We start from the raw sequence: 27,684 nt of genomic DNA, 5'->3' as shown, positions 1-27,684 counted from the left end.
ATTACATTACCCGATGTTGTCACATATTACATTACCCGATGTTGTCACATATTGCATTACCCGATGTTGTCACATATTACATTACCCGATGTTGTCACATATTACATTACCCGACATTGTCACATATTGCATTACCTGATATTGTCACATATTGCATTACCCGATATTGTAACATACTACATTACCCGATATTCTCACATATATCTTTACTCTCTCTTAGCAAATAAAAACAAATAACTCTAATTATCTACATATATTGTGTTATTGGTATATATGTATATGATAATTAGTATGTATATGGTAATTGGTAAGTATATGATAATTGGTATATATATGATAATTGGTATGATAATATTCTATATAATTTTAGCTATCCGCGAAACAGCAGGTCTCTCTGGAATATTAGGTATGACTTCGGTTTTGAATATCACATTCGACAGGAAATCGCGACTGGAATAAAACCGAGGTTTGCATGGGTTCTGTTTTGTACATCAACACCGTTCCAGGTATATTACGCCAGCTTGACGTCTATCGTCATCATCTACACGGTTGATTTCAAGTCTGCTGAAAGGCCGAACGGACGTAACAGCGGACGTAAAACCAGTTAAACAAACCAAGGGTTTGTCGTTGCCTGATCCGAGGTCGACCCAGACTCGTACCGTCGTCAACGACGACATCGACATCGGTCACGTGACAAGTATAACGTCACTCATGTTATCACCAGCTGTTGCGTCGACAGCCATTCTGGAACAAGCCGTCGCGGTTATCAGACGTTGACTTCGACCAGTGGTGGCGCTATCCCATAGGAAATCGATTTGTGAAGTCTATAAGATCACCTTTCAGAAACTCATATCTGGTGAACATATGAAAAATGTTTTTGCTAATTAAACTTACATGTTGTGTTTCCTGTTTGATCTTGAAATGTAGAAAACGTGTCCTTTATTGAGAGTGAACTGCATTACCATACCTGAAAGACCTGTAGAAGGAACAAATACTTAACAGTGCTTTCCAATTATGTAGGCCGCCGTATATTAAGGAAACTCGCACAGAATGCAGGCCAGCGTGGCGTGCTTTGTTCCCTGATAAGAGCTCTTGAATGCTTTATACAGGAAGTTAACATGCATCCGTGACGTCGGAAACCATTGAGCGATGCATGCTAGTCATTATGTATTGTACTCATGTAGAATATATTTTGCGGATACCTTACTGCAGATAATGGTGGTATTCATTGCCAGTATAGAGACTGAGGATAAAAAATACATATCGCAGTTCTAGGTATTGAAAATGAATACGAACTGACAATTAATCAATTATGAAAACGATATATTCTAAAACATGATAACCTGACTATTATTGTGTTGTTTATTGAACGGGTTTGCTTGTGATGAATATCGTCCAATGTACCGCTACGTGTGACATATCGTATTTTCTCGTTGTTTTTCGCTATTCGACTTCCATTTTTTCATTATCGCAAGATATGATAGTTAATGATATTGTTTTGTGGTTTTATTTGTGACCTGCCATTTGTAAACAAATAATTCATAATGCTTATGAAACAATCATGCACACAAGACGTGGATGTGATTCAGAAAGGCGACTGGAAGCTCCGATTGGTTGTTGGGAAACATGTTTTCAACCTTCGTGACTTCTCCTATAGCTATGCATCGTTTCACTGTCGGTAGACAGTGTTCTGTCTACATGTTACACTAATTTTGTAACCTCGTTGCTGATTGGCTAGTAAAATCGCTAATTGTATTTCACAAAAGTATTAGAAAATGGGCGTCATCATTCATGTATGTGGTCGTTGACCTGGCCAGTTTGATATCTGATTTTTTTGACTGGCGGAGGGAACGTAATACTGAAAACATCACACAAGAAAGTTCGTGACAGATAATTCTATTAGTGCTACGACTGCAGCTAAATCACATCATGTCACGTCTTTGAAAGTTACACAGGTATTGCGTTGAAAGCTCACTGTTCGACCATTTGAAATTTGGTCTTTTCCCGACGTTTTATGTAGCATATAAAAATGCATACATTTCATTGTAAATTATTTAACGAATCTGGAAGAATTCGTTAGCATAAATATCAGATGAGGATATTTAAAAGAAGAGAGTTAATTTTTTTAATAATTTTCACCGTCCACCTAATTAGATATAGGCGAACATTCAATTTCCCCACCTAAATAGTCGTTGATCTTTGACCATTCATGTTTTCTTAACCGTATTGGACGATCCAGTGTCAAACCTCAACAAGAGAATACTTTCCTAATAATAGCAATCTCAAGCTATATTTAGAAAAGTGCCAATGTGTATCGGAAATGAGGTCACGTCAACAAAAGTGTGAGCTAACATGTGGGAAAGTAGCTATATATATATTGATAAAGGGAGTGTGATTAAGTTTTGTCGCGAATTTATGTTAACAATCATGATAGCAAGAAGATTATTTGGGGTAAAATTAGATCATACAAAACTGATCGATAGAGCCTTATCTAACCAGCTTTCTTTGTGACAAACTCTTCCCTAGATCTACTCTCATCTCCCATGAATGTGCCTCTTCCAGAATGCCAGTGTTTCGCACTGCAGCTTTCTTCTCCCGCTCCCCTGATTTTACAAACCTTATGAATGGTGGTTTGTGCCATTTCTGTGGCCTCTTCTCCTTCTTTCTTTCCAACCCGAGAATGTCTGCTAATTCCCGAAGCACCTGGTCGTGAGCGCGGCTTTTGCATGCTGTCAGGGCACGTCCCATGGTCCCATGTTTTTGACAAAGTTGGCACTCGGCTCTTCAAGTACTCTCCATTGGTAAAGGTTTGCTGGTGATGGTATGGTTTCGTAAACCGACCTCGATAGGAACTGGATCTTCGGTGTACATAGCGTCACGGGTGGGACCGTGTAAGTTTCCGCTCCGGCAGCTTCCGTCTTTAGTTACTTTAGTTTAGTTTAGTTACTTGCGTGAAAACCACTCGTGTCAAACAAAAGAAACTAAAGATAGGTGGAACACGGAAAATTTTCATCAGACATCTAAGTCCTGCCGAGCTTCTTTTAATGCATGTAAAGTACCTCAGATGGTTTGACGCAGTTTTCCAGAAATTGTCAGCAACAGACTTGAGAATGGTCGTCAAAATTAGTCGGATTTTGATGCCGAGAATGAAGCGTCTATGTGATCGGAAGAAAGGGGATTAAAAACTCTGAATCTGTGGTTAAAATGGGGAAAAAGGCATTCCCACTTCCGTCTGTCAATTTTGGTTTCCATACGATAACTTCTATTCTGATTGGTTGGTTATGTCGACATCACTTGTGTGGAGGTGAATCCTGTGATAGCTCTTAGGTTCGTTGATCAAAGGTAACATGAATTGCTACTGAAGATAAGATAATTGTAATACTTTGTTGTTAATGGGCTATTATGACTTTTCTTGTGACTTCAGTTGCTCACAGAGTGGTTGCATGGGAATGCTTTTTCATGTCTATGGGAACCTTGCAGGAGACTGAGAAAGATCAAACCTGCTCTATCTCACTACATAGCGACAATTCATTGTGAAGCACCCTTGGGAGATCGGGGTGGTTTTACCGATGTATGGGGGACACCGGATTTCATTGTAGGATTGTAGAAGGCGATTCTGTGTCGTTTAGTAAACGGGTATTGAAGAGACCAGAATAGATCTGCTGTCTCAACGCCTTTACAATTGTTATCTCGCCGCGATGGTTTGCTTTGTTTCCAATCTCTCTCTTTTTTTCTGTGTTTAGTATTTATTCAGCGCTTGGTGCCCTCCTTTTATACCGTCCTCACGTGACACTGGCTAAACGAAAGATGACTGTGGATCAAAGGTGATATGCATCCTACTTAAAATAGAATTTGTAACGTCTTGGTTATTGTGTAATGACTTCCGCCTTTTATCGGCGATATCTATGCTCATGTGATCTGTCACTTAGATAGCGTTTTAGTTCCCATAAGAAGGTGTGTGCGTGCGTGTGTGTGGGGGAGGGGGACGAACTTTCGATAGTGTAAGATTGCTGCCACGGCAACCAAAATAAAGCTTCTGACTGCCTGAAAATTTAACTTTATATGATGTTTATTGAATTTTAATAATTTATGAGTAATAAGATAGTTATACACCAACTGTAAACGTTTGGTAACCCATCTAATGGTGGAAATGTCATTCTGTTGATTTTCTCGCGTGGTAGATATCCCTTTAGTAACTTGAAACCACAATATTTATAGTTCCTTATTTGTATGTTAACAATGGTCTACGTATGACGGGAAAATAATCACCACGTTATTGAATCACGGATATCTCAATCGGCGTTATGTATTCTACCTGTCCGGTAAAATCATACTTCTGTCAATATACAATAATTCATACTTCTGTCAATATACAATAATCCATACTTCTGTCAATATACAATAACTCCATACCCCTGTCAATATACAATAACTCATACTTCTGTCAATATACAATAATCCATACTTCTGTCAATATACAATAACTCATACTTCTGTCAATATACAATAACTCCATACCCCTGTCAATATACAATAACTCATACCCCTGTCAATATACAATAACTCCATACCCCTGTCAATATACAATAACTCATACTTCTGTCAATATACAATAATCCATACCCCTGTCAATATACAATAACTCATACTTCTGTCAATATACAATAATCCATACCCCTGTCAATATACAATAATCCATACTTCTGTCAATATACAATAACTCATACTTCTGTCAATATACAATAACTCATACTTCTGTCAATATACAATAACTCATACTTCTGTCAATATACAATAATCCATACTTCTGTCAATATACAATAACTCATACTTCTGTCAATATACAATAATCCATACTTCTGTCAATATACAATAACTCATACTTCTGTCAATATACAATAACTCCATACCCCTGTCAATATACAATAACTCCATACCCCTGTCAATATACAATAATCCATACTTCTGTCAATATACAATAACTCATACTTCTGTCAATATACAATAATCCATACTTCTGTCAATATACAATAATCCATACTTCTGTCAATATACAATAACTCCATACCCCTGTCAATATACAATAACTCATACTTCTGTCAATATACAATAACTCATACTTCTGTCAATATACAATAATTCATACCCCTGTCAATATACAATCATCCATACTTCTGTCAATATACAATTATTTGTTAGCTTTACGAGTGACTGTGAGTGTATACTGTTCTTCGGTGTCGGCGACCAATTCCAAAACTTTTGTGTTTGGAAGGCTTTGTATCCCATTTATGTTTACATACAATAATTAAAGTTTTAGGATCGATATTATAGTAGTTCAATATTTCAATGTTTTTTCTCCGGTGTAAAAAAAAAAGGTTTTAAATTTTTTATCACATTTTATTGCTAGATACAGTTAACTTTACAGTCATTGCTTTCTTCCCCAGACCTTTTTATATGTCACCGATCTAATTAAAATTTTATGTTCAATAAACAACGCTAATATGAACATCAAATTTCCATTAGATTGGTTTTTCACAAAGTGTGCAAGAGAGCATTAAAAATATTATTGAAACAAAGCTCATTACAATAACTGTCGGTGAGTTTGGCAATCATTGATTGCACTTATTGGTGTCCTTGCAGCGGCTTGGTTTCTTTTGGTAAGATAGGAATATATTAATCCTAACAGGCTTTTTATAGTGTGTCATTGTATTGATCATTCAGCGGGCTTACTTGGTTGAGTGGTGGTGGAAAAGTTCCTTTGTTTGTTTGCTTGTTTTTGTTTTTGTTTGTTGCAATGTACCGCCCATTACTCATTGTCCGCCCTTCTAAAAAACTGCAGATATGCTAATTGATTGACGTATTCCGGATATTTAAATTGAGGAGGTATGTGGGGACTTATAATTGTACGTTTTCCTCTCGTTACGGCACATTAACATGGAATAAAAACACATCCCGTCCATACATATGTTCTGTTGTAAGCTGTAAGCACTGAAATAGGAAGGTTCGTGTTGCTACACCATCACCACCAAGTGTACATTTCTGTGTTAAGTTGGTCTAAGGGAAGTAACTCTTGTTTATCTAGGATTTTTTTTTTTCCATGCCTTGCAATTATTTGTTTCGTTATTGTAAAATCCTTCATATAAAATGCCAACTCCGGGAAAGCATTTAGATTTTAAATCTGCAATTCGATCAAATGATGAATATATGTGAATCCACTTACCTAAATTTTACGTTCTAAATACTGATTGGAAATAGAGTTATTTCCCCCTAGACTGTTAACATTATTTCTGAGAGTGTACCCGGATCATCCTCGAAATTCCAAGGGTTACGATCAGGAACGTTCTGATTAGGTTGGTAGTGATCGTAACCCCTGGCATTTTGAAGATGACTCAAGATACGTCCCTTGTATACCTTGCCCCTGAATGTATAAAAACATGGTTAAAAATAGAAGGATTATCAAAGTGTAGCAAACTTCGTATAGTGGTTTATTTAACCCTGGTAATCACTACTGGGTTCAGTGGCTGCAATTATCCACTAAACGACAACTGCTACACTGGTGCCGTGACCAGGATCAAACTCGTGTCACTGACGTGACAATCGATCGGCTCTATCTACTGAGCCTAAGAAGCATGCTCCGTCAGCTGAGTGACAGAGACCGTAATTAACACTATATGCAAGCCACGCCGACCCGGTTTCTTTCACAAAACATACAGCTAAATGATTGTCGAATTCACAACGTAAATGTGTCTGAAGAAAGTACCTAGTAATGATGTAACTCCTGATTTGTTCCATCTGGGATACAAACTTGTAGAATATTTTTATTGTATTAATGTCTGATTTTATTTGTTGGATATTTAAAATGGTTAGCCAGCAGAGACATATATAAAGTGTTATGTGGGTATCTGTATTCCGTAGACGCGGCTCGCTTCCCTTACCAAAGTTGTTAAAAAATAGAAGTATTCCATATCGGTATGTATATACAGAAATCAAATCTAAATATTTTGATTAAAGTGAATTGAAGTAATTATACGAACAAAAATTGTACTGTTTTTGTTATCCGGGGGACTTGGCACGAATTCTCCATCCACAATCTATCGTGTCAAATTCCTGTGTTTGTAATACTAGGGACGTGTAATACAGAGGAACAATTACAACAGTTTGTGACGAGTAATTTCAGTTTATCTGATATCAATTAAACAAAATGCATGTTTAAGCTCTTAAGTAAAATACCACCGCACCAGTGTTGTATAACACTTTCAGACCAAACTATGAAGAAAGCCATCTTTAAATTGATTACAAAAACTGAGTAATTTTCCATTTGACTCATGTCAGTTTTGTGATAAGTCACTTTATAATCTATTTGTGTTATTCTGCAAGGAAAATGAGATTTACTTCTCACTTGCCAAAAAATTATTGTGGCTATACCAGCCTCGGACGAATGATATAGATACATTTAAGTAAATTGGCGCGAAAATTATGCATCTCCCGTAAAGTAATGCTCACTGGACACAGTGTCCATTACTAGATAGCTGTCATATTTCAGTATCTATAGCAGGGTGTATACATGTTGGATTTCATCACGGACGTTTAAGTCATGATTTAATCAATAAAACCCCCCAAGAAACTCTCATTGGACTTGAAGTACTTTATCCATCATCATCTTAATACTGAATCGAACCTAACATCTCTGAAGCTTCATCAACTTTTTTGAAATCTGTTAAAGGAGAACTGTGCTGCCCAAGTAGAAGAAAAATGGTAGCTATATCAAGAGACAGGTGTTTACTTTTCACTGAGTGAGTCTTGTTTCATGCATTACATGTAAACTAGTGTGAAATGCTGTAAACATATATATTATCATGGACTAAGAAATATCTAAGTCTGTGAATGTAAACATAAAAGTTTATTTAGTGGGGCTTGTGTGCAAAAATATCCGGATTTTGAAGCGAAGGTGGTCGCTGGTTATGTACTACTGGACACTGAAACTCTTTAAATGCAGAGCGTTTGTTAATAAGAAGTTTCAAGCGCGTAGGCAACGTTGAATAAAACAAGCATGGCGAGTACCAGCAGTGGTGGATCTTCGCAGTTACAGACTTTCAAAGATTTAGGCTTAAATTCATGGCTCTACAATCAATGTAAAAATATGGGATTAAGTAAGCCCACTCCGATTCAAGTAAATTGTGTTCCGCCAATTCTTAACGGTAAGTATTGGGTAAACAAAATGATACGCACATACACGTAGGTAGTTCTAGTTTCACGTCCAGTGTTTATTGTGGTCTTTCAGATTTTAGAAACCTAGTCTTATATCCTCGTAACTAAGAACAGATGTAGCCACATGAAGACAGCAGTTTCACTTGAAAATAGAACTGCATGCATAAATGACGACATTGATTAAAAATGATGTAAACAAAAACATGAAAGATTGACCGTAGGGGGGTTTGTTAAGATTTGTGCATTACTTTGACTATCGGAAATAGACTCCATGAAAAAAAGTGTCTTGCTAGCTGCGCTGTGTCGATGAATTGCAACCAAATGAATAAGCAATTGAATTGAAATGTGTTCATGCTATAACATTCATTTAAAAACCAGATATCTGATTATGTCAATCACGAATGTTTTTCTAAATAACATCAGCTGAACATCCTCAAACTTGCTCACCTGAAATGACTGACATGTCTATCGGAAATATGGCTGCAGTTCTCGTATCTGATAGCTTACTTCATCTTAAGTTAGCCTACATAGACACAGTATGCACAGATACCCCCAACCACCCAATGAACCATATTTCTTTATGAACTCTTTTTTATGCAACAAACTATTCAGTAAACTTATTTGTTAACATGTCAGTCTACAACTCATACTTGTTCATTCAAATCAGAAAAGTCATCATATGTGATAATTTTAAAATATGCATGTTTGGACTTCCATTGCAAAAATAGGGAAAGGATATGTGGCCTGTTATTCATGGTTAATTTCTGTTCTCTTGATATATAGACAACAACAAACCTCTGTGTTTTTTTCCTTTCTTGAAGGGTAACATATTACAACAACCAAAATCATCTGGTTGTAAGGTCTTACAGGTCAGTAGTTAATGTGATACAGCTTGACGAAATGGCTGTTCCAAAATACATATTGTTCTGGAACCAAAGTTGTGATGAAAATAGACATAATGGATGGCATATATGAATGCATGCATCTCATATATGATATCATTTGTATGGTTAAAATCTCATTAGGCTTAAATAGCGCAGACTCCCGTACATGTCTTACATTTGAGTGACATTTACTGCATTGAAAAATAATTTTGTTATTGAAATGTGAGATAATTTGAAAAAAACGTAAAGTTCATTTGAGTGTTTATAGCAAAAATAGGCATCATATCTGGTTGAACTGGTTATTATCATAATGGCGTACTTGTCAACTTTATATTGTTCTTCAACATACTGAGAATGTCTTTGCCATTTTGGTTTGAAGTTACTGTGATTTTATTATTAATTCTTTCATCACTATGGACTGCTGTATTGCATTTTCGTTGTTATGCTCGCAGACATATATGCAGTAGATAATGAATGAAAATGTAAAATTGTAGAAATGTGAAACAGAATCTTTATAATTTATCTTTATAATTTTCAGTTAATTTGGTATCCATGTAAAACAAGTATACAAAATATGATTTTCAGAGATTAAGATTCAATGTAAAATGTTTGCTGAGTTTTCATGCTATCTTTGATGACTGCAAATACAGTGAAATATAATCCATTACAAATATTATTAACTATACAGTATTTGAAGGCTACAAATTGAACATTTGTGAGTTGTCTCCCTTAGATCACGCCTGCTGTAAACACATGAATGAATGGCATCAGTAACAGAATTAAACATGCAGTCAAATAGTTCATGATATATGGAATAAGAAGTGCATAAACAGTCCATGGTGTAAGGACGAAGAGCCTCCTTGTGTAGATGTTGGGTCATTTAATTTACGATGAAACAATTTGTACTTTTTGATCATTGTCTAAGTTGATTAATAGAGAAGTTATCTTGATGGTGAACAGGTAATGTTCCTTCTTTGAATACTGGGTGTTGGAGCAAGAAAGATATGTCTCCTCATGCAAATCAGATTTCATAGGCAAATGACTTGAGTATTACAGTGAAATCGGGGTTGGATAGAGGGGGGCAGGGAGGTGGGGAGGAAAGGTGTGTACTCTTCTGACAACAGTATGAAGATTTAATGAATTTTACAACCTGCATTTAATTTGAGAGGAATGCTTGATAATGTTTGAATTCCTGGCACTTATTGTCAGACTCTGGTTGTTCAGAGGTTAGTGAGAAATATTCAGTGATAAGTGAAAAATTAAATTGTGTTGCCTCTCAAATATTAAGAGTCTTAATTGGAAAATGGAAACTCAAAATACATCAAGCTGACCTGTCTCAATAAATCTATAGCTTTGAAAAGATGAAGAATGTTCCAAATTTTGTTTCATTCATGTTTCAAAATTGTCACTTTTATCTCAAACCAGTCTTTGGACAACTGGGGCCATGTGGATAGTTGACTGGGTCCCTGGTATGCTGTCATATCAGTTCTGGGTGTTTGTTTGTTTGTTTTTTTTTTAAAAAAAGATTTAAAAAAAAAAGATTAAGTAGAGAGAGAAGAAAGAAAGAAATTGAGAAATATTCTTTTTGGCCCAGATTGAGGGTTCTAACTATTGGGGGAGACCTGAGTACCTATTGAGTACCTTGCGTGATTGGGCAGATGACCCCATGTCTTTTGACATCTAGTCACGTCTGGTCACATCTGGTTAAGGAATCAAGCCCTTGACTAGTGGTCACCAAAGTGAAAAATGAGAGTGTTACCTCTGTGCCACTAAACCACCTACTGGTATATTGTTTTGAATGCATGAAAAGTCAAAACTTCCTTGTAGTTTATAGAATTTTAATTTTAAAAAGTAAGCAACACTGAACCCACTTATTATTACATGCCTTCTTGTCTCACTGGATGATAAATATTGTATTTCATTATTTCTAGGACAAGACTGTATAGGCTGTGCAAAGACTGGGAGTGGAAAAACGGCTGCATTCGCTCTGCCAATACTCCAGAAACTGTCTGAGGATCCATATGGTATATACGCTCTAGTTCTCACTCCAACCAGGTGGGTATAATTTGATAAACTTTACTGGTGAAATTTAATTTTGTGTTGTGATGTAAATATAAGAGAACCTTCAAGTATGTCAGTATAATTTAGAGTTTAACCTGGTACAGTTCTTGGCTTAAATCTTGTCATACTGTAACTGTACATGTTTTAGTGGTAATCTTATTTTAGAGCTTATTGCACTTAATTATAATTGATAATAGCAGCTTCTTTATGTCATTCATATAGCAAATTCTTCATAGTGTTGATTTGCTTATAATTAATGTTGTGAAAACATGGATGATGCAATAGTGAGTACGTTTACAATATACATATACAGGATCCATTTATTGCACAAACACTATTGTCTGATCAATATAGAAATTGTTACTCAGGAAAGGGAGTAATGTTTTAGAGCACATCTCTAACATGTCCCTTTAGAAAATTCAGGTCAGTAGAATTATTGTTGACTGACACTAATGGTAAATGATGTTGTTGATGTGCAGCAGTCATAGATGAATTAACAATTAAAACCCTATGGTAAGTGTTAACTGTGTGTTTGTCGTATTGTTGTAGAGAGCTGGCATTCCAGATTGCTGAGCAGTTTAAAGTCTTGGGAAAACCAATCGGGATCCGTGTATCAGTCATTACAGGCGGGTTAGGTAAGCAGATTAAGCAAAACATGCTGTTAAATGTCAACTTACTCACTTAGATAGGAATGTATGGATTTGTCAGTGTGTCCATTTTTGCATCTTGGCATAGCAATAACACTTTCACACAAAATGTCTCTAGATACAATCCTTTAACAGATCTAGTGAAGTTTTTCACCAGTTCTGGAACATCAAATTTTACCCCTGATTAGATTTTGGTGGTCATTGGTCAAGGTTAAAGGGTCAAAGGTTTCACTCTACAATTTTTTTTTTTAATTCTTAAGGAGTTACGTGTAATTACATAAATTTATACTAATGTAGGGTAAGGATGGAGCAACTTGAACTCTAACCCTTGAACTCTAACCCTTGAACTCTAACCCTTGAACTCTAACCCTTGACCTCTAAACCACTCCCTAACAAGCTCATACGACTGTAGCTACTGTCTTCACTGTGATTATTAGCTTTACTGCTGTAAGATACAGTAAATCTTGAGTCAGTTCGAATGGGCGGGCAGTTCAAACACATGATTTTTTCAATAAAAAACAGTAATTTTCTGTTTAGTGGTAATTCCAAACCCTTCTGAGTCTTGTTTCACTTCAATTTAAATTGCTTGGACGTTTATTGAGATGACACATTTAAGTATTGATAAAGGCATTGGTGTCATAATAATCACTCCATATGGTCACTGTTCACATCAACATTAAACATTGTGGGTAGCAGACTGTTATTAGCAACTGATTGTGTCAAATTATACACCTAAATGACACTTTTGTATCGATTCAGTGTTATTTCTTTTACAACATGCTGTAAGATCATTCACACTCTAGCTGACAAAACTTGAGGCCACAACTCTGTATTACAAGTGATTAGTACATTATATATGGACCACGCAGTGTTGATATGTGTTTTGTCAAAGAACAACATTGTTTCACTTCATATTTTGATAAGAGAATCATATCAAGACTATCGTAATAATTGTAAGATTAATAAGATTTTAACAAATAATTAATCCACAATCATATTAAGTTTCAATCTATACTCAGCATGCCCATATGTCAACGCTAACTTCGGCCAATACACAAGCAGAAGTGTGCTTTTTACAGGCAGGTTTCTTCATCACAAAATCAAACGTGATAAAGAATGAGATAAAACCTCTGATTACTTAACAGTCAATTAACATGTATTGCAGTATAGTAAGTGTTTAACAGTCAATTAACATGTATTGCAGTATAGTAAGTGTTTAAAAAGATGATGATTTTATAATTGGCATTTTTTCTTTTCCCCCCAGAAAATGCCATTACAGGCAGGTATATTCCTGGCTTACTAGGACTCTTTAAGTCACTTTGTCACGATTCAGGGCAATGTCCACCGTAATACTTTGAAATAGGATTCATTATCACAAACATAGTTTTGTATAATTTGAACAGGTTCAACTATATTTACTTACCTGGTACTTTCCTTTCGAACTGACTGAAGGTTTAACAGATACATATATGTAAGTTTCTGGTGAAATAGGAAATGTTAATTGATATATTTCTGTCTGAACTCTTACAATGAATTACAATCTGATAATCAGTGTCAGCATAGAGTGATAGTGAGGAAAATCCCAGAAATATTAAGGTTGAACTTTCATGAGTCTTCGACTTGTTTTGCAGTCCTTTACTTGGCTTACCATAGTGCTAGACTCCTTGACTCCTGAACTTTACCTTTTGCTGTCCTTGACTAAACCTAATGTTGTCTTTGACTTGACCTTTTTTATCTTCTCAACAGATATGATGCAGCAGGGACTAGATTTGGCAGTGAAACCTCACATTGTCATCTCCACCCCTGGTCGGCTGTCAGACCACATACAGAGCTGTGACACTTTCAGCCTGAAAAAAATTAAATTCTTGGTAGGTCTTCATTCTTCTTACCGCCAGCTTTACAAGTGCATCACAATTTATTTCTAATTTTACTTCCTTTTGTTTTTGATTGGGATTTTGATATATTTGTGAATGTGGAATGATTTTATACTACTAAACAAATTTCATAGAAAATTACATGACTTGTTCAGCTGCTGTCAAATTCCAAATATTGTATCCATATTTAAGACATTGCATGGTATATATTGTATAGAAATGTGTGTTTAATGATATCAGTATGTCTTCATATGTGAAACGCTACTTTGAAGGTTCTTGATGAAGCAGACAGACTGATAGAAGATGACTTTGGGGAACAACTTGAAGCCATATTTAAAGTGATACCTAAGAAACGACAGACACTTTTGTTCAGTGCTACCATGACGAAAACTCTGGAGAGTCTTCAGGAAATCGGCATGAACAAACCATTCTTCTGGCAGCAAAAATCTGAGTAAGTCATCACCAGCAGCAGTACAATTCAGTATTGATATGTATTCATGTCTGGCAAATTAGTTGATATGCATTTATACCTGGCACATATTTGATATGTGTTGATGCCTGACACATTAGTTGATATGTGTTTATGCCTGGCACATTAGTTGATATGTGTTTATGCCTGGCTCATTCATTGATATGTGTTTTTGCCTGGCACATTAGTTGATATGTGTTTATGCCTGGCTCATTCATTGATATGTGTTTATGCTGGTCTAATATTTGATAGTTGTTTATGCCTGGCACATTAGTTGATATGTTTATGCCTGGCTCATTAGTTGATATGTATTCCTGCCTGGCTAATATTTGATATGTGTTTATGCCTGGCACATTTATTGATATGTGTTTATGCCTGGCACATTTATTGATGTGTTATGCCTGGCTAATATTTGATATGTGTTTATGCCTGGCACATCAGTTGATATATTTATGCCTGGCTCATTAGTTGATATGTGTTTATGCCTGGCACATTAGTTGATATGTGTTTATGCCTGGCTAATATTTGATATGTATTCCTGCCTGGCTAATATTTGATATGTGTTTATGCCTGGCACATTAGTTGATATGTGTTTATGCCTGGCACATTAGTTGATATGTGTTCATGCCTGGCTAATATTTGATATGTGTTTATGCCTGGCTCATTAGTTGATATGTATTCCTGCCTGGCTAATATTTGATATGTGTTTATGCCTGGCACATTTATTGATATGTGTTTATGCCTGGCACATTTATTGATGTGTTATGCCTGGCTAATATTTGATATGTGTTTATGCCTGGCACATCAGTTGATATATTTATGCCTGGCTCATTAGTTGATATGTGTTTATGCCTGGCACATTAGTTGATATGTGTTTATGCCTGGCTAATATTTGATATGTATTCCTGCCTGGCTAATATTTGATATGTGTTTATGCCTTGTACATTAGTTGATGTGTATTTATGCCTGGCACATTAGTTGATATGTGTTCATGCCTGGCTAATATTTGATATGTATTCCTGCCTGGCTAATATTTGATATGTGTTTATGCCTGGCACATTTATTGATATGTGTTTATGCCTGGCACATTTATTGATGTGTTATGCCTGGCTAATATTTGATATGTGTTTATGCCTGGCACATCAGTTGATATATTTATGCCTGGCTCATTAGTTGATATGTGTTTATGCCTGGCACATTAGTTGATATGTGTTTATGCCTGGCTAATATTTGATATGTATTCCTGCCTGGCTAATATTTGATATGTGTTTATGCCTGGCACATTAGTTGATATGTTTATGCCTAGCTCATTAGTTGATATGTGTTTTTGCCTGGCACATTAGTTGATATGTGTTCATGCCTGGCTAATATTTGATATGTATTCCTGCCTGGCTAATATTTGATATGTGTTTATGCCTGGCACATTTATTGATATGTGTTTATGCCTGGCACATTTATTGATGTGTTATGCCTGGCTAATATTTGATATGTGTTTTTGCCTGGCACATTCGTTGATATGTGTTTATGCCTGGCACATTAGTTGATATGTGTTTATGCCTGGCACATTAGTTGATATGTGTTTATGCCTGGCACATTAGTTGATATGTGAATTGTTGTTTGTTTTTCTGATTGTTACCAAGGTTTTACTGAAAATTCATGGCAAGAGAACATATTTTTTATGTAAGAAAGGAAACAAACAATTGTTTTCATTATCAAAGTTATTATCACGTTATATATTATCAGTGATTTTAATTCATCTTAAATAAGGAAAAATGAAACCCTTTGAAAAAAATTACCTCTACATTAGACCTATATAGATTGATGTGAAAATGACTGAAATCATGATAATATGCTGAATGTACATACCCATGGATGAAGCCCAGCAAAACTTGAGAGAGAGTGAAGGTCATAGGGGTCAAATTTATAAAAACACTCCCAACAACTTTTTCTGATTAACTGAAAGGCCATTAATATTTGCCTGGTAGAGCCTTAGGATGACAATTGAGCACGTAATGTTTGTGATAAAAAAGGACTTTTACCTAAATAGAAGATCATATGGATCAAATTTGTTGAAACATTCTAACCAATTCTTACTTTTAACCGAAAACTTTTAAAATGAAAATGTTTTGCTATTGGTGTTATGGGATGAAGCCCAACATCTTGTGAAGAGAGATGTGAGGCTGGCAGTGCTCTGGAGTGAAGCCCAGCATAAGTTGCAAAGGTATGAGCTTAACCCATATTCCAATCCACAGTTGTCAAGTAGGCTGAACACTCAAAAAACTTCTTCATATTAACCAAAAAGCCTAGAATCATCTTGTTTTGTACACTGGCGGAAGTCCAACAATCATTGAAAAAAAAAATACTGCATATTTTAGGTCATTAGGACCAAATTTGTTTAAACACTAAATTTCATCTGAATTATATGACTAATAGCTTCCTGGAACCTGACAAAGTTTTAAAAAGAAATGGTATTAGTAATCTCATTGAGATATATTCTATTTCTTCGTGCGACGTGAAGCTGGATGTATTTTATGTTTGTTAGTTTTCCTGTTGGTTCCATTATTGCATACCTTGTTCTCAATTGAGAATGTGACATTACTTACTTGGACTGACCAAGGACTTAACATGGGCGGTGTCATGGATTAAGCAGAAGCCGCTCACTTTTCCAAAACACCTGGTCTTACTCTCCTTGTACTTTTTCAGGAATCTCTGTGTAAATCTTTCTTTCGTTCATATTTTGCCCTGGTTTTTTGGAATTTGAGCTTGAATTATGATTATGTTGCCATGTTGGTATTTTCTTGATGTTTATTGAGATCCATGTTCACAGCCGAAGAGGTCAAAGTTCTTATAACACTCCATAAACTCCTATGAATTATAGAAATTGTGACTTTTAGCTTGTAAATATCAGTTCCAAACAGATACGCTTGATAAATTAAATCAGTTTGAGTTGCCCAAAAGGATCCATTAGTCATAGGTGAATAATGTTCGGCCTTGAGTGTGAAAATGGTACTTTTTATGTTGATTTGAATCAGTTTGATTCAGGCTCTTTATGTTAATGATGTTCTGTGAAGTATATGTATTATGAAAAGTATTGATTATCAGTTAAGCAATGCAAGCCCATATCCGACCTTGTATTACTGTAGAGTTCAGTTTAAAGAGATAAAGTTTGGCTGTGTTAGTAACATGTATAAACTGATAGGAATTGATATGTTTTGCATGTAGTTGTCCATAACACTCTACATCCTCTAGGAATCCATTGAGAAATATAACCTGTGTATACAGTTATAGACTGTCTTTGTGTGATATTTGAGATTTATAGTGGAGTGACTTAAATGGTATTACAACATCAATGAAAGCCCTGAATAAATATTGATTATGTTTCAGAAAGTCCCCGTGTACTTCTGACTTTAGGTTTTGTTGAACATAGCCTATTTGTTATAAATAACTACTGTTACCATAGCCTTTGATTGAAACAGTCCTACTTTTGTTTGCCATTATATACACTTAACACTTAAGTCTCCCTGAGCCAGGAGGCACACAAGGATTGGACATCCCTTCTCCACTGTTTTCGATCTTCGGCAGCACGACGTGCAGAGTTCCAGGTACTCCAGCCAGCACCATTCCACTCTACCTCCACCATTCTTCGCCAAGTTGTTTTTGGGCGTCCTCTTTTCCTTTTTCCCTCTGGTGTCCAGCCGAGGGCCACAGCACAGTCATTCCGTTGATCCTTACTCAGGATGTGTCCAATCCAGCTCCATCTCCTTCTCACCTCCTGGCTTATCTTCACTGTCCATGCCATCTCCAGAACTGTCTTATTTGATGATATACTGTCCTTCTTATCTCGAAGAATAACCAACTAACAAACAAGTTTTCTTTGTTTTTCTTCAGATTTTTATCTTTTTCAGAATTTCTAAATGAGGCGTTTTTAATGTTGGATGTGATTTTGTTTTTGAGTACATTTGTACAGTCTTGTATCTAATTAATATATTTTGATCTCCTTAAGCAAATGCACATGACACTCTATCACTCATTAAATGTAAGGTATGTTAGAAAATGGTGACTGTTCACTTATTGCTTCTAAGGATGTTTACTTTTACGAGTATAAAAATATACATGGCGTAAAATGACCAGCTCAAGAAGGCTGATATACCTTGCAGATTATCTTGTTCTTTTTTTTTACAATTTCCCCCCTATTATTCCTTTCCAAGAAACCATTTTTATTTTATGTATAATCATGGCTTAGTAAAGTGTTACGATACTACATTGACGTTTGTGTGGTCAGTCATGTGCAATGACAGAGTAAAGATTTAGGATTTATAGTGTGAATTCATTGATATCTGGTAATATACTGGTATCTATTCACAATAAAAAATATATAAATCTATTCCAAACAATAATTAAGAAAAAAAAGGGTGCTCTCTTCATTTCGTTATAGACAGATATTTGAATGCTGAAAAAATGTCAAAACTTGACTGAATGCAGCTATTTAGGGAAAAAATTTTATGTCTGTTTAACCAATTCTTGTGAAGTAAAAGAAGTCTTTTTACAAGGAAATGTGACGATGAACATTTAGAGATAGAAAAAAGAAACTGTGCTGAGACAATTAAGAGAAAGATATGTGTTGGCAGTGGTCTTTACTTCGAAAACTGTAATTTGATATATATAAACATATTTCCTTTTCTAAACAATGAATTTCACTTCAAAAAATAAATAAAGATGGGTTAAATGAGCCTTATTTAAGGAAAGTACATTTCCTTTTTTGATACATTTTATTTCGGGAATCTCAAAAGTAGTTTTATGTAAACATCACAGTGCAGATTTTATTATAAAAGTACAGACAGAACAGGCACAAAAGGCAGTTAATACTGTGAAATTCACACATGAACATCAATAAGTTTTATTTTTGTTGAATGTGTTATTTTATTTTTACGTCGTCCAACTGAAGAATATGAAAATAACAATAGAAATCCCCACCAGATATGTCGACTTTTCACCACTAATAATAGCGAGGTATTTGAAATTAGAAGTTTCCCAAGCACAAACATACAGTTTAATTGAATTGTAACACAACAAAAGATGAAACTGTGTAGTAGTGGGATCAAAGAATGAGGGACGGGCATGACTGTATTTGTGATGTGTACATTGTACCTGAGGTGTTGATTGTGTTGATTATAAACAGCACACCTGAGGTACCCAGCTAGGTATATCCTATTTATTGGCTCCTAAATTTTAATCAGTCTATGTCCCATGGATTTCTGGTGTACTTGCTGAGGATGATTATGTTAATTGTGTATAGTCGACCACCTGTGACATAAAAAATATAATTAGATGGGAGATTTAAACAGCAAATTTTGGATATATTCAAGTTTGGGATATGATATAAACTTATTTTGTATATATAATAATATGTATCTTCGGCTGGATATCTATAGTGTCCTAACCTGTTGATTGGAAGTGCACAGGCACAGCTGTCGATGACTGTGTAAAAACTAGTGTGTATCAGTTTTTACACCTGTGAGATTAAGAATATTTACATATACCGGTACTCCACTTTCCTGCTGAAAGGTTACAGCTTTGTGTGCCTCAGTCGATAACATGTGTAAAAGCTTTGTTGTACCTATAATTTTGAGAAATAAGACTCAATTTGACAATAAACATTAGCATATATTGTGTACCAGACTATAAAAATAAACTGTGTACCTGCTGGTTTAGGGTATAAAACTATACGGTGTTCCTGACCGTTGTGTGTATAAGCGGTACGGTGGTATTTCAGGCCTTTGAGGATACAAAACAATGTGCTTACTTTATTTGATTATGAAGAGATGGACAGAGTGGGATGAAACTCCTCTTTTACCATTACAGAACACTATTGGTAGAAGGGCTGGAACAGCACTACTGTCTGATGGCTGCCGACGTCAAGGATGCCCATCTAATGCACATTCTAGACAAATTCACAGAGGAAAGGCCGAAGAGCTCCATCATGATATTCACCAACACTTGCAAGTATGTCTTGTATTTCAGTGTGTGGTATTTATATAACATGTATCCAGCATTTGAGTTATTTTCTTGAATACTTTTCATACAACAGAGATTGTGTCTCTAGCATAAATTTGCCTGCATTTACAGTAGGATAAGCGATGTATACATCAGTTATACAAAAGCAACATTTTTCTGTCTGTGACAAACTGATAATAATTAAAACACATCAAAGAGGAAGAATGATTGACTAGTTTGATGAAGCATTTAAATACCCTGTTTGGATATTCTTGTTCCTGTGTTTGTAATTTGATGGATGTGTTTATAGGTACACACAGATTCTAGGAATGATCTGCACCAGTCTGGGCCTCAATTGTGTGATCCTACATGCCATGTGCAAACAGAAGGAACGGCTGGCCGCCTTAGCAAAGTTCAAGTCTAACCAAGTTAATATACTCATTGCTACTGATGTGGCTAGCAGGTAGGTCAGGTTTTAGTAAATGTCTAACTGGGTTCAAGTTAAAGTCTAACTTTGTTTTACTTAAAGGCTAGATGGCTTATGTTAAGATTTAATTTGGTTTATCTTAAAGTCTGTTTAAGTTTAAAGTGTCTAATGAGGACAAAATTTTCATTGCCAGTGCTGTAGTAATAAGTATATCAAAGATGAAGTTCCACTTAGTTGAAATTTCAGTTAAACAAAGTGTTAACATACAGATTAATTTAGGATGAGGAGCTAAGTTAGAATTAGGTATAACATCCAGATTAGTCAGAATTAAGAAGAGATACTCAGGTTGGTTAAAGTTTGACTGGGTCGGAATCACTAGTATCCTGATTGCTTTTGTTTGGGAAGCAATTAGAGTTGACGTCAATATCCTCTTGTCCATTTCTATTCATAGTTGTTCTGATGTCATGAGCAGGGAGGTCAGTATTTGTAATTATTATACCAGTCTGTATTTTGTTACTTAAGACCTAATTATGTCCCCCAAAGGAAGTGGAGGGACATATTGTGTTTGCTCCTTTTCTTCTTATTATTATTATTTTTATTATTCTTATTTCTTCCTCTTTCTTCCGCCAGCGAGGTTTCCGACGCGTTTCTCAAAAACTATTGCATGGAATTTAACAAAACTTTATACACATATTCATACATGCAAGGCGGAGTTCAGGCCACTTGAATTTTTCCAATCGGTCATCTGAGCCGTCAGCTGTGGTCAAAATTTGGCCAAATTTTAGATATTGTCTGATTTTCGTGAAAATTGGCATATAAGTATTAGGTGGCACTATAGGATCAAAATGGTGTTGTCCATGTTTGGCATGACTGCAGGTCTGATTATTGTGATCATTTACTGCTGAAGGGGTCCTTTGGGGGACATTTGTAATGGTCCCCATTACAATTAGTACTTGTTTTGAACGTAGTTCACTGGAATAATTAATACACATGAACCACTGCTTATTGTTTTGAATATATCACTATTTTTATTGACTTTTCGCAGAGCATCATACATTCTTCAGTAGATATGATCGTGTTTTATATAATTTTTCCTTCTTTGCTTGTAGAGGATTGGACATTCCCACAGTAGATCTCATCATCAACCATAATGTGCCGTCACGACCCAAAGACTATGTACATCGAGTGGGTCGTACCGCTAGGGCAGGTAAATGGTTAACAAATTGATATTGTGTACTAATCTAATAGAGCTGTTATCATAACAGGAGATTTTTCCTATTTTTTGTTTTTGTAAAATGTGTTTATAACAGGAATCTCTTGTCTGTCTAAATGGAAGTCACTCGTCAGTCATAATTTTAAACGAATAATCTCTTGTGTGTCAGAGTTTTAACCGGGGAATCTCCTGTCAGAATTTTCAATTGAAACCCTTAGTCTGTGAGAGTTTTAACCAGAGTTCTTGCTTTGGTATCTCTTGTGTGTTGGAGGTAAAACAGAGGAACAAGTGTGTCTGATTTACCTAAAGAATATCTTGTGTGTCTGTTTTAATTAAGGAATATCTGGGTGCGTCAGAGAATGATTGTGTGTGAGAGCATTAAATGATGAATGTCTGGTGTGTCAAATGTCCTAACTGAGGAAAATCTGGTGCATGAGAATCTTTGGAATATCTGGTGTGTGAGAATTTTAAGTGAGAAATATCCGTGGATAAGAATTAGAACTGAGAAATATCAGCTGGGATGGAGAATTACAAATAAGGAATGTCTGTTGGACGTGTCAGAGTTTTAACTAGGAATCTTTTGTGTGTCACAGCTAATATGAATCATATCTTTGTATGTACACAAACAATCTATAAATAATATCTGTTCTTGTTTCCCTTGGATCTCTTTGTATATTCTGATTTATCTGTTTCTGAAGGTCGAGGTGGCAAATCCATTACATTGGTGACACAGTTTGACATTAAATTGGTCCATGCCATCGAAGAATTTACAAGTAGGTACAAATTTTTCTTGTAGACATCACAGTTGTACTTTGAGGTATCAGTCAAATTGTATAAAGTATATCTTTGAGCCAAATGCGAGTATAAAAACAATTAACACAGATTTACCTTCATTGTGATTATTAGTAGATGACTGGTTATGGCTATAGATAGTAATATTACAACTTTAATATGGCAATAATCCCATGCCTGTTTAAATGTCCACCTATCTATTGCTATTTATACTACTACAATAACAGAGGTTATTATCTATTCCAACCCCTCTGCTTGGATTCAAATTGGAGACTTGAGTCTTACACTTAACCAATCCAGCTAAAGAGTAGATCTTTCTAAGCAGTTTATTGTGGCTAGTATTTTAGCATGATAACATACTCCCCCTCCAGGAAAGAATTCATCCTCAAGTTTCCAGTCATTACAACCATGGTTATGGGTTATGGTCAATATTTATTTCTTATTTACTTACATGGATGTTAATACAACAGAGGTGATTATTTTTTTCAATGCCTCTGCTAGGATCTGAACTTGGGACCTTTTATTTTCTAGGCTTAGACTCAATGGCTCCAGTTAAAGAGAAGATCTCTCTATCTGAGCAGTATATTGGGGCCAACTAATATTTCATTATCCTGTATTAAAACCTGAACCCTGACTTTTAGTTCAGGAGAATGTATTGGCCCCATGGTTCTAGTGTAGATTAAACATGATTATTGATATTTATTTATGGACATAGAAAAGAAGATGACAGAGTACAAGGTAGAAGAGAAAGAGGCTTTAAATATTCTGGTAGAAGTGGCTACAGCCCGCCGGGAGGCTGAGATCGTAAGTACACCTGCACCAATAATTAATCCATTACGAGGACTTTTTCTGAGTTTGTAGTTTTTTAAAAAAAAATCTGCCTTTTCAGAATGCAGAGTTATCTGCTCTTATGAGCAGTATTGATTATGTCAAATTTGTGAGAAAAAGACGTAATTTCCAGCAGAGACTAATGACATACATATCAATACTTGCTCATAAGAGCAGATAACTCTACATTGGGAAAAGAGAGAATATCTCTGAATTGATGTTACAGCTGTAAGGTAAAATATAGATACATGCATTTAATAAAGTTAACTTCATAATAAAATCAACTGAATGATTAACTTACCAATGTGATCAATGTCCTGGTCTCCTGTCATTGACAATGGTACAATTTTATTTTTTATTGTATGTTAGTAGAATCTCCAGATATTAAGATGCTAATAAATCATCAAAATAAGAATATGAAAATATAATCAAAACCAGAGAGAAAAATCATTTTTAACTGATTATTTGATGATATTGGTCATCAGTTTGGTTTCTTGGTTTTTTTATAGAAATTAGATGAAAGAGACTTTGGAGAAAGAGATACAATTAACAAGAGAAAGAGGATGATTTTAGAGGGAAAAGTAAGTATGTAATAATAGATAACTGATACTAATCAGGTGTCAATCCAGAGCCATTTTTATTTTGTAGATTTTTCTGTTGAGTTTTTAACCACTAGAAATTTTAAAGGATAACCAATCTGTACTTTAATGGTGAAAACAATTTTTTTTCTATTATTATTACAGGATCCAGATGACGAAGAGGAAAAGAAACAGAAATATCTGAAACAAAAAAAGAAATCATGGAAGAAACAGAGAACGAAGACGAAGACATGATTTCTCTTGTTAATTTTTGTTATTTACCGTACTTAATTGTCGCTATTGTCCAGGAATTGTACTCCACATCACAGATAAAGGAACACCACAAACAACCTAATCAACTTAGATTATTGTATTGAGAATATCTCTAATCAATGTTAAATTAAATGTTCTATTTGTCTGTTTGAAACAGATTTACACAATTTTGTTTGGGGATGTTGACATGATGTATTATATGGTACATGCACCACACTATGTGTCGAGAACATACATTTCAGATAGGGACTGAAAATGTATTGCAATTTCATTGGTCAGTTCTTCCATATTTTTATTTTTGACAATATTCGTATCTGTAAATGTGTCAAAACTTCAATTATTGCAATTATAAAAAATGAAATTGAAATGGTTTTACAAAATCTTTCCATAAATTTGGTGATATGTTGGTTTAGGTTAACACCATAGTGTTGAATTTGTGTCAATTGGGCAATAGAAAGGTTTTCCAGTTTACCAAAATGTTTTGGTTAATTAACTTACCTCTCAGTGACAATTCAATTGGCTACCTTGTCCACACCGATGTTCACATAGGAGATTAAGCCTATATTTTTGATGCGTAAATGTCTACAAGATAGAATTAGTAAAACCATGTATTTGATGGTGTTTTCTCATAGGTACAAATTCATTTTCCTATGGTTTCAATACTTTATATCTAACCTAACATTAAACCTATAGAGAAGTAGATCAGGACAGTACTTGTACTTAAGGTTGATAAAAACTGTTCCAGAATGAAAGTTTTAAGAACGATTGATGGATATTTTACCGAGATCATATCTCACTGGGTGTGTAGGATCGAGATGAATGGATTATCTCCCCTGAAACACCAGTAATTTTCTAGATAATGTATTCTAGATAAAACCATGTATGTTGGACCACTTTGCTTTTATAACAAAGTCCCCTTCCAACTCCACACACTTGTTCCATCTAGTTTGCCAGTCACTGATACATGTACCACTTAACTTTCTGGGCCTGAAGGTGTTTTTGGTTGAAGTCTGGGGAAGAGTTGGAAGCTGCTGGGAGCTAGGTCTGGAGAAAAGGATGATGAGGAAGGAGGACGACGTGCATTGCTATACCCATCACAACTTGGCTGATGTAGACTAGTGTTGTTCTGGTGAAGCAGAACTCCTTGACCGATTTTTCCTGTTTTTTTCTTCTGGATTGATTTACATACCTGTATCAGTATGTTAATGTAAAACATTTTAATGTTAATTTCCAGTTCCACAGGACTGGTAGTCGTTGTGAATGGCTTCTTCACTGTCCTAATAATTAGTCGCAATTTCCATGATGGGCCTTATTGTTTTGAACCTCTTCGTATTCAGAGATGTGGCATGTTTTAATTCCATCGATTGTAAAGCCAGTTTATCACAGGTTAGACCCCTAAAATGAAAATCATCTAAACTGGCATTGCACAGAGTGAGCAAGATTCCACTTACTAATGGTGACTATCAATTGTTTCATGTCAACTGAAAGCATTCTTGGGACTTAACCTTGTACATACCATGGACATGTATTTTCTGCCATATGTTTGTCATAGGAATCTATTGTTCCTGCTAATTAAAAGAGAATGTGGCTGTGTTACAATGTAACATATATTTTGTGTCATTCTCTATTACGTGCAATAAACGTGAACTAGGATATATTAAACGTGCTGTGTGTTTTACTTCATGATCTGTAGACACATTTGACTAACTGGCCTGAAGTACGATGTGAGATTACAGCATACTGCAGCATCCATCATTAGTCCATCATCTTTACATCTGTACATCAACTGTTTTCTTAAGAATTTTCAGATTTTGACAAAATCTGGTCAGAAGCATCTGTGGAGGAAAAGAAACAATTATTTTATAAATGTTGGAGCTAGGACCTTAGGGGCTTGAAGGGCCCAAAATGGGAAATTTTGAAAACCTACTCTTCCCTAGGTATGGTCAAATTTTTGCCCAAATTTGGTCTAAAGCTTGCCAAGGTGAAGAAAATCAACAGTGGAAATAGAACAAATTCTTTAAAATCCTACTTCTCCCATAGCAATTGTTAGGGATTGCCCAAATTTTGTCTGAAGCATTCTTAGGAGAAGGGGAATCAATTTGGTTTGGGGGTATGGGGCAGTGCCTAATAGGTGAGAGAGGAATTTCTTTACAATCTTACTCCTGTAAGAATGATTGGATTTTGTCCAAATTAGGTCTAAAGCGTTCCAAGTTTAAAGGGAATCAATTTTGTGTAAATGTTGGGTCTTTGCACAATGGGCAGGAGGGACAGGACCCAATCAGGGAAATAGAACAAATTCTTTTAAATCCTACTCTTCTTGTAAGAATGAATGGATATTGTCCAAATTTTGTCTGAATTATTCCTAAGTGAAGGGGAATCAATTTTGTATAGCCCTTGGGACCCTGGGGCCAGAAGGACAGAGGAAAAATAGGATATAGAACAAATTCTTTGAAATCCTTGTCCTCCTGTAGAAATGATTTGATTGTATCCAAATTTGGCCTGAAGCATTGTTGGGTGAATGAGAATCAAATTTTTATAAATGGTGGTTCTCAGCCATCTAGGAAATAGACCAAATTCTCTAAAATCCAACTCCACTTGTAGGAATGACTATGACCAAATTTGTTCTGAAACATTCTTTGGTGAAGGGGAATCAGTTTTGCCAAGTGAGATATAAGCCCTATGTGCCTCTTGTGTATTATAACAACAATTGACACCTGAAATGTTATTTCCACAGATCGAATGCATTAAAAACTTTTATCTTTCATCAGGTCATAAGTTATTTGATTCAAGTTTTAGTCCACTATCATCAGATGATTTGCTATTCGAATTGTCATATGTCCTGGTCCATCGTCCATCCATCGGTCCTTAGCTGTGCCCTTTCGAGTTTAGGACTGATCAGAAAAACAATAGGTTGTCTGGCTGCTATCTTGGATTTTGTCTGTGGGAGTTTATTATAACTATTCCTACTTTTCAAGAACAAAGATCAAAAGATGGTGAATGGCAAAATCCCTCTGATGTCTCTTGATGTAAAATCTTTTTAATTTTTTTTTTCTGTTTATATTAGACGAGAGACGAAAGATAAAGGTTTAAAAACGAAAACGAATGTTGCAACACCGTCTTCAAAAATATGACAGATTATCAAATATGTATTTCAGAATAATTTGGAGTTGGTGATTAGCTGGTTGTTTCTGCGTCGGGATTCGTGTTTTGATGAAATTAATATCCCGCTTGTCATTTTTGTGATAAGTTTATTTACTGGTCTGGTTTCCTCACACAAAAGCTGTTTGCATTATTCAACAAAGTCTGACTGAAATAAGATTCTATAGTTTCTATACAGTAATGTGAGAACTAAGTTGTACCCAAAATGACAAAGACCAGGTGCCGGATGGTACGGTGAGGGAAACCGGAGATTCCATCTCGTACTTGACATATCCTG

At 35.4% G+C, this 27,684-nt stretch overlaps 1 protein-coding gene across 1 annotated transcript; it reads left to right on the top strand.

Moving 5' to 3' along the window:
* The first annotated feature begins 8,050 nt into the window (after positions 1–8,050).
* On the top strand, positions 8,051–25,910 carry LOC132544112 (probable ATP-dependent RNA helicase DDX49). Its single transcript, XM_060207679.1, has 12 exons — positions 8,051–8,198; positions 11,024–11,147; positions 11,703–11,788; positions 13,547–13,668; positions 13,947–14,125; positions 20,006–20,146; positions 20,448–20,600; positions 21,674–21,771; positions 22,476–22,550; positions 23,285–23,373; positions 23,907–23,978; positions 24,141–25,910. Exons 1-12 carry the CDS (start codon positions 8,051–8,053, stop codon positions 24,228–24,230), a joined length of 1,377 nt encoding a protein of 458 aa, XP_060063662.1. The 3' UTR covers positions 24,231–25,910.
* The last annotated feature ends 1,774 nt before the right edge of the window (positions 25,911–27,684 follow it).

The sequence above is a fragment of the Ylistrum balloti genome, unplaced genomic scaffold (genome assembly GCF_031769215.1).
Source record: "Ylistrum balloti isolate Yb309-2 unplaced genomic scaffold, AGI_CSIRO_Ybal_v1 Utg369782, whole genome shotgun sequence".
NCBI classification, from domain to species: Eukaryota; Metazoa; Mollusca; class Bivalvia; order Pectinida; family Pectinidae; genus Ylistrum; species Ylistrum balloti.
This window is presented reverse-complemented; position numbering and strand designations above follow the sequence as displayed.

Bases quoted from the DNA above. Each gene is read 5' to 3' on its own strand.
- LOC132544112 (XM_060207679.1), top strand. From the start codon at position 8,051: ATGGCGAGTACCAGCAGTGGTGGATCTTCGCAGTTACAGACTTTCAAA. The intron at 8,199-11,023 runs GTAAGTATTGGG...CATTATTTCTAG, and splicing joins TGTTCCGCCAATTCTTAACG to GACAAGACTGTATAGGCTGT. The intron at 11,789-13,546 runs GTAAGCAGATTA...TCTTCTCAACAG, and splicing joins AGTCATTACAGGCGGGTTAG to ATATGATGCAGCAGGGACTA.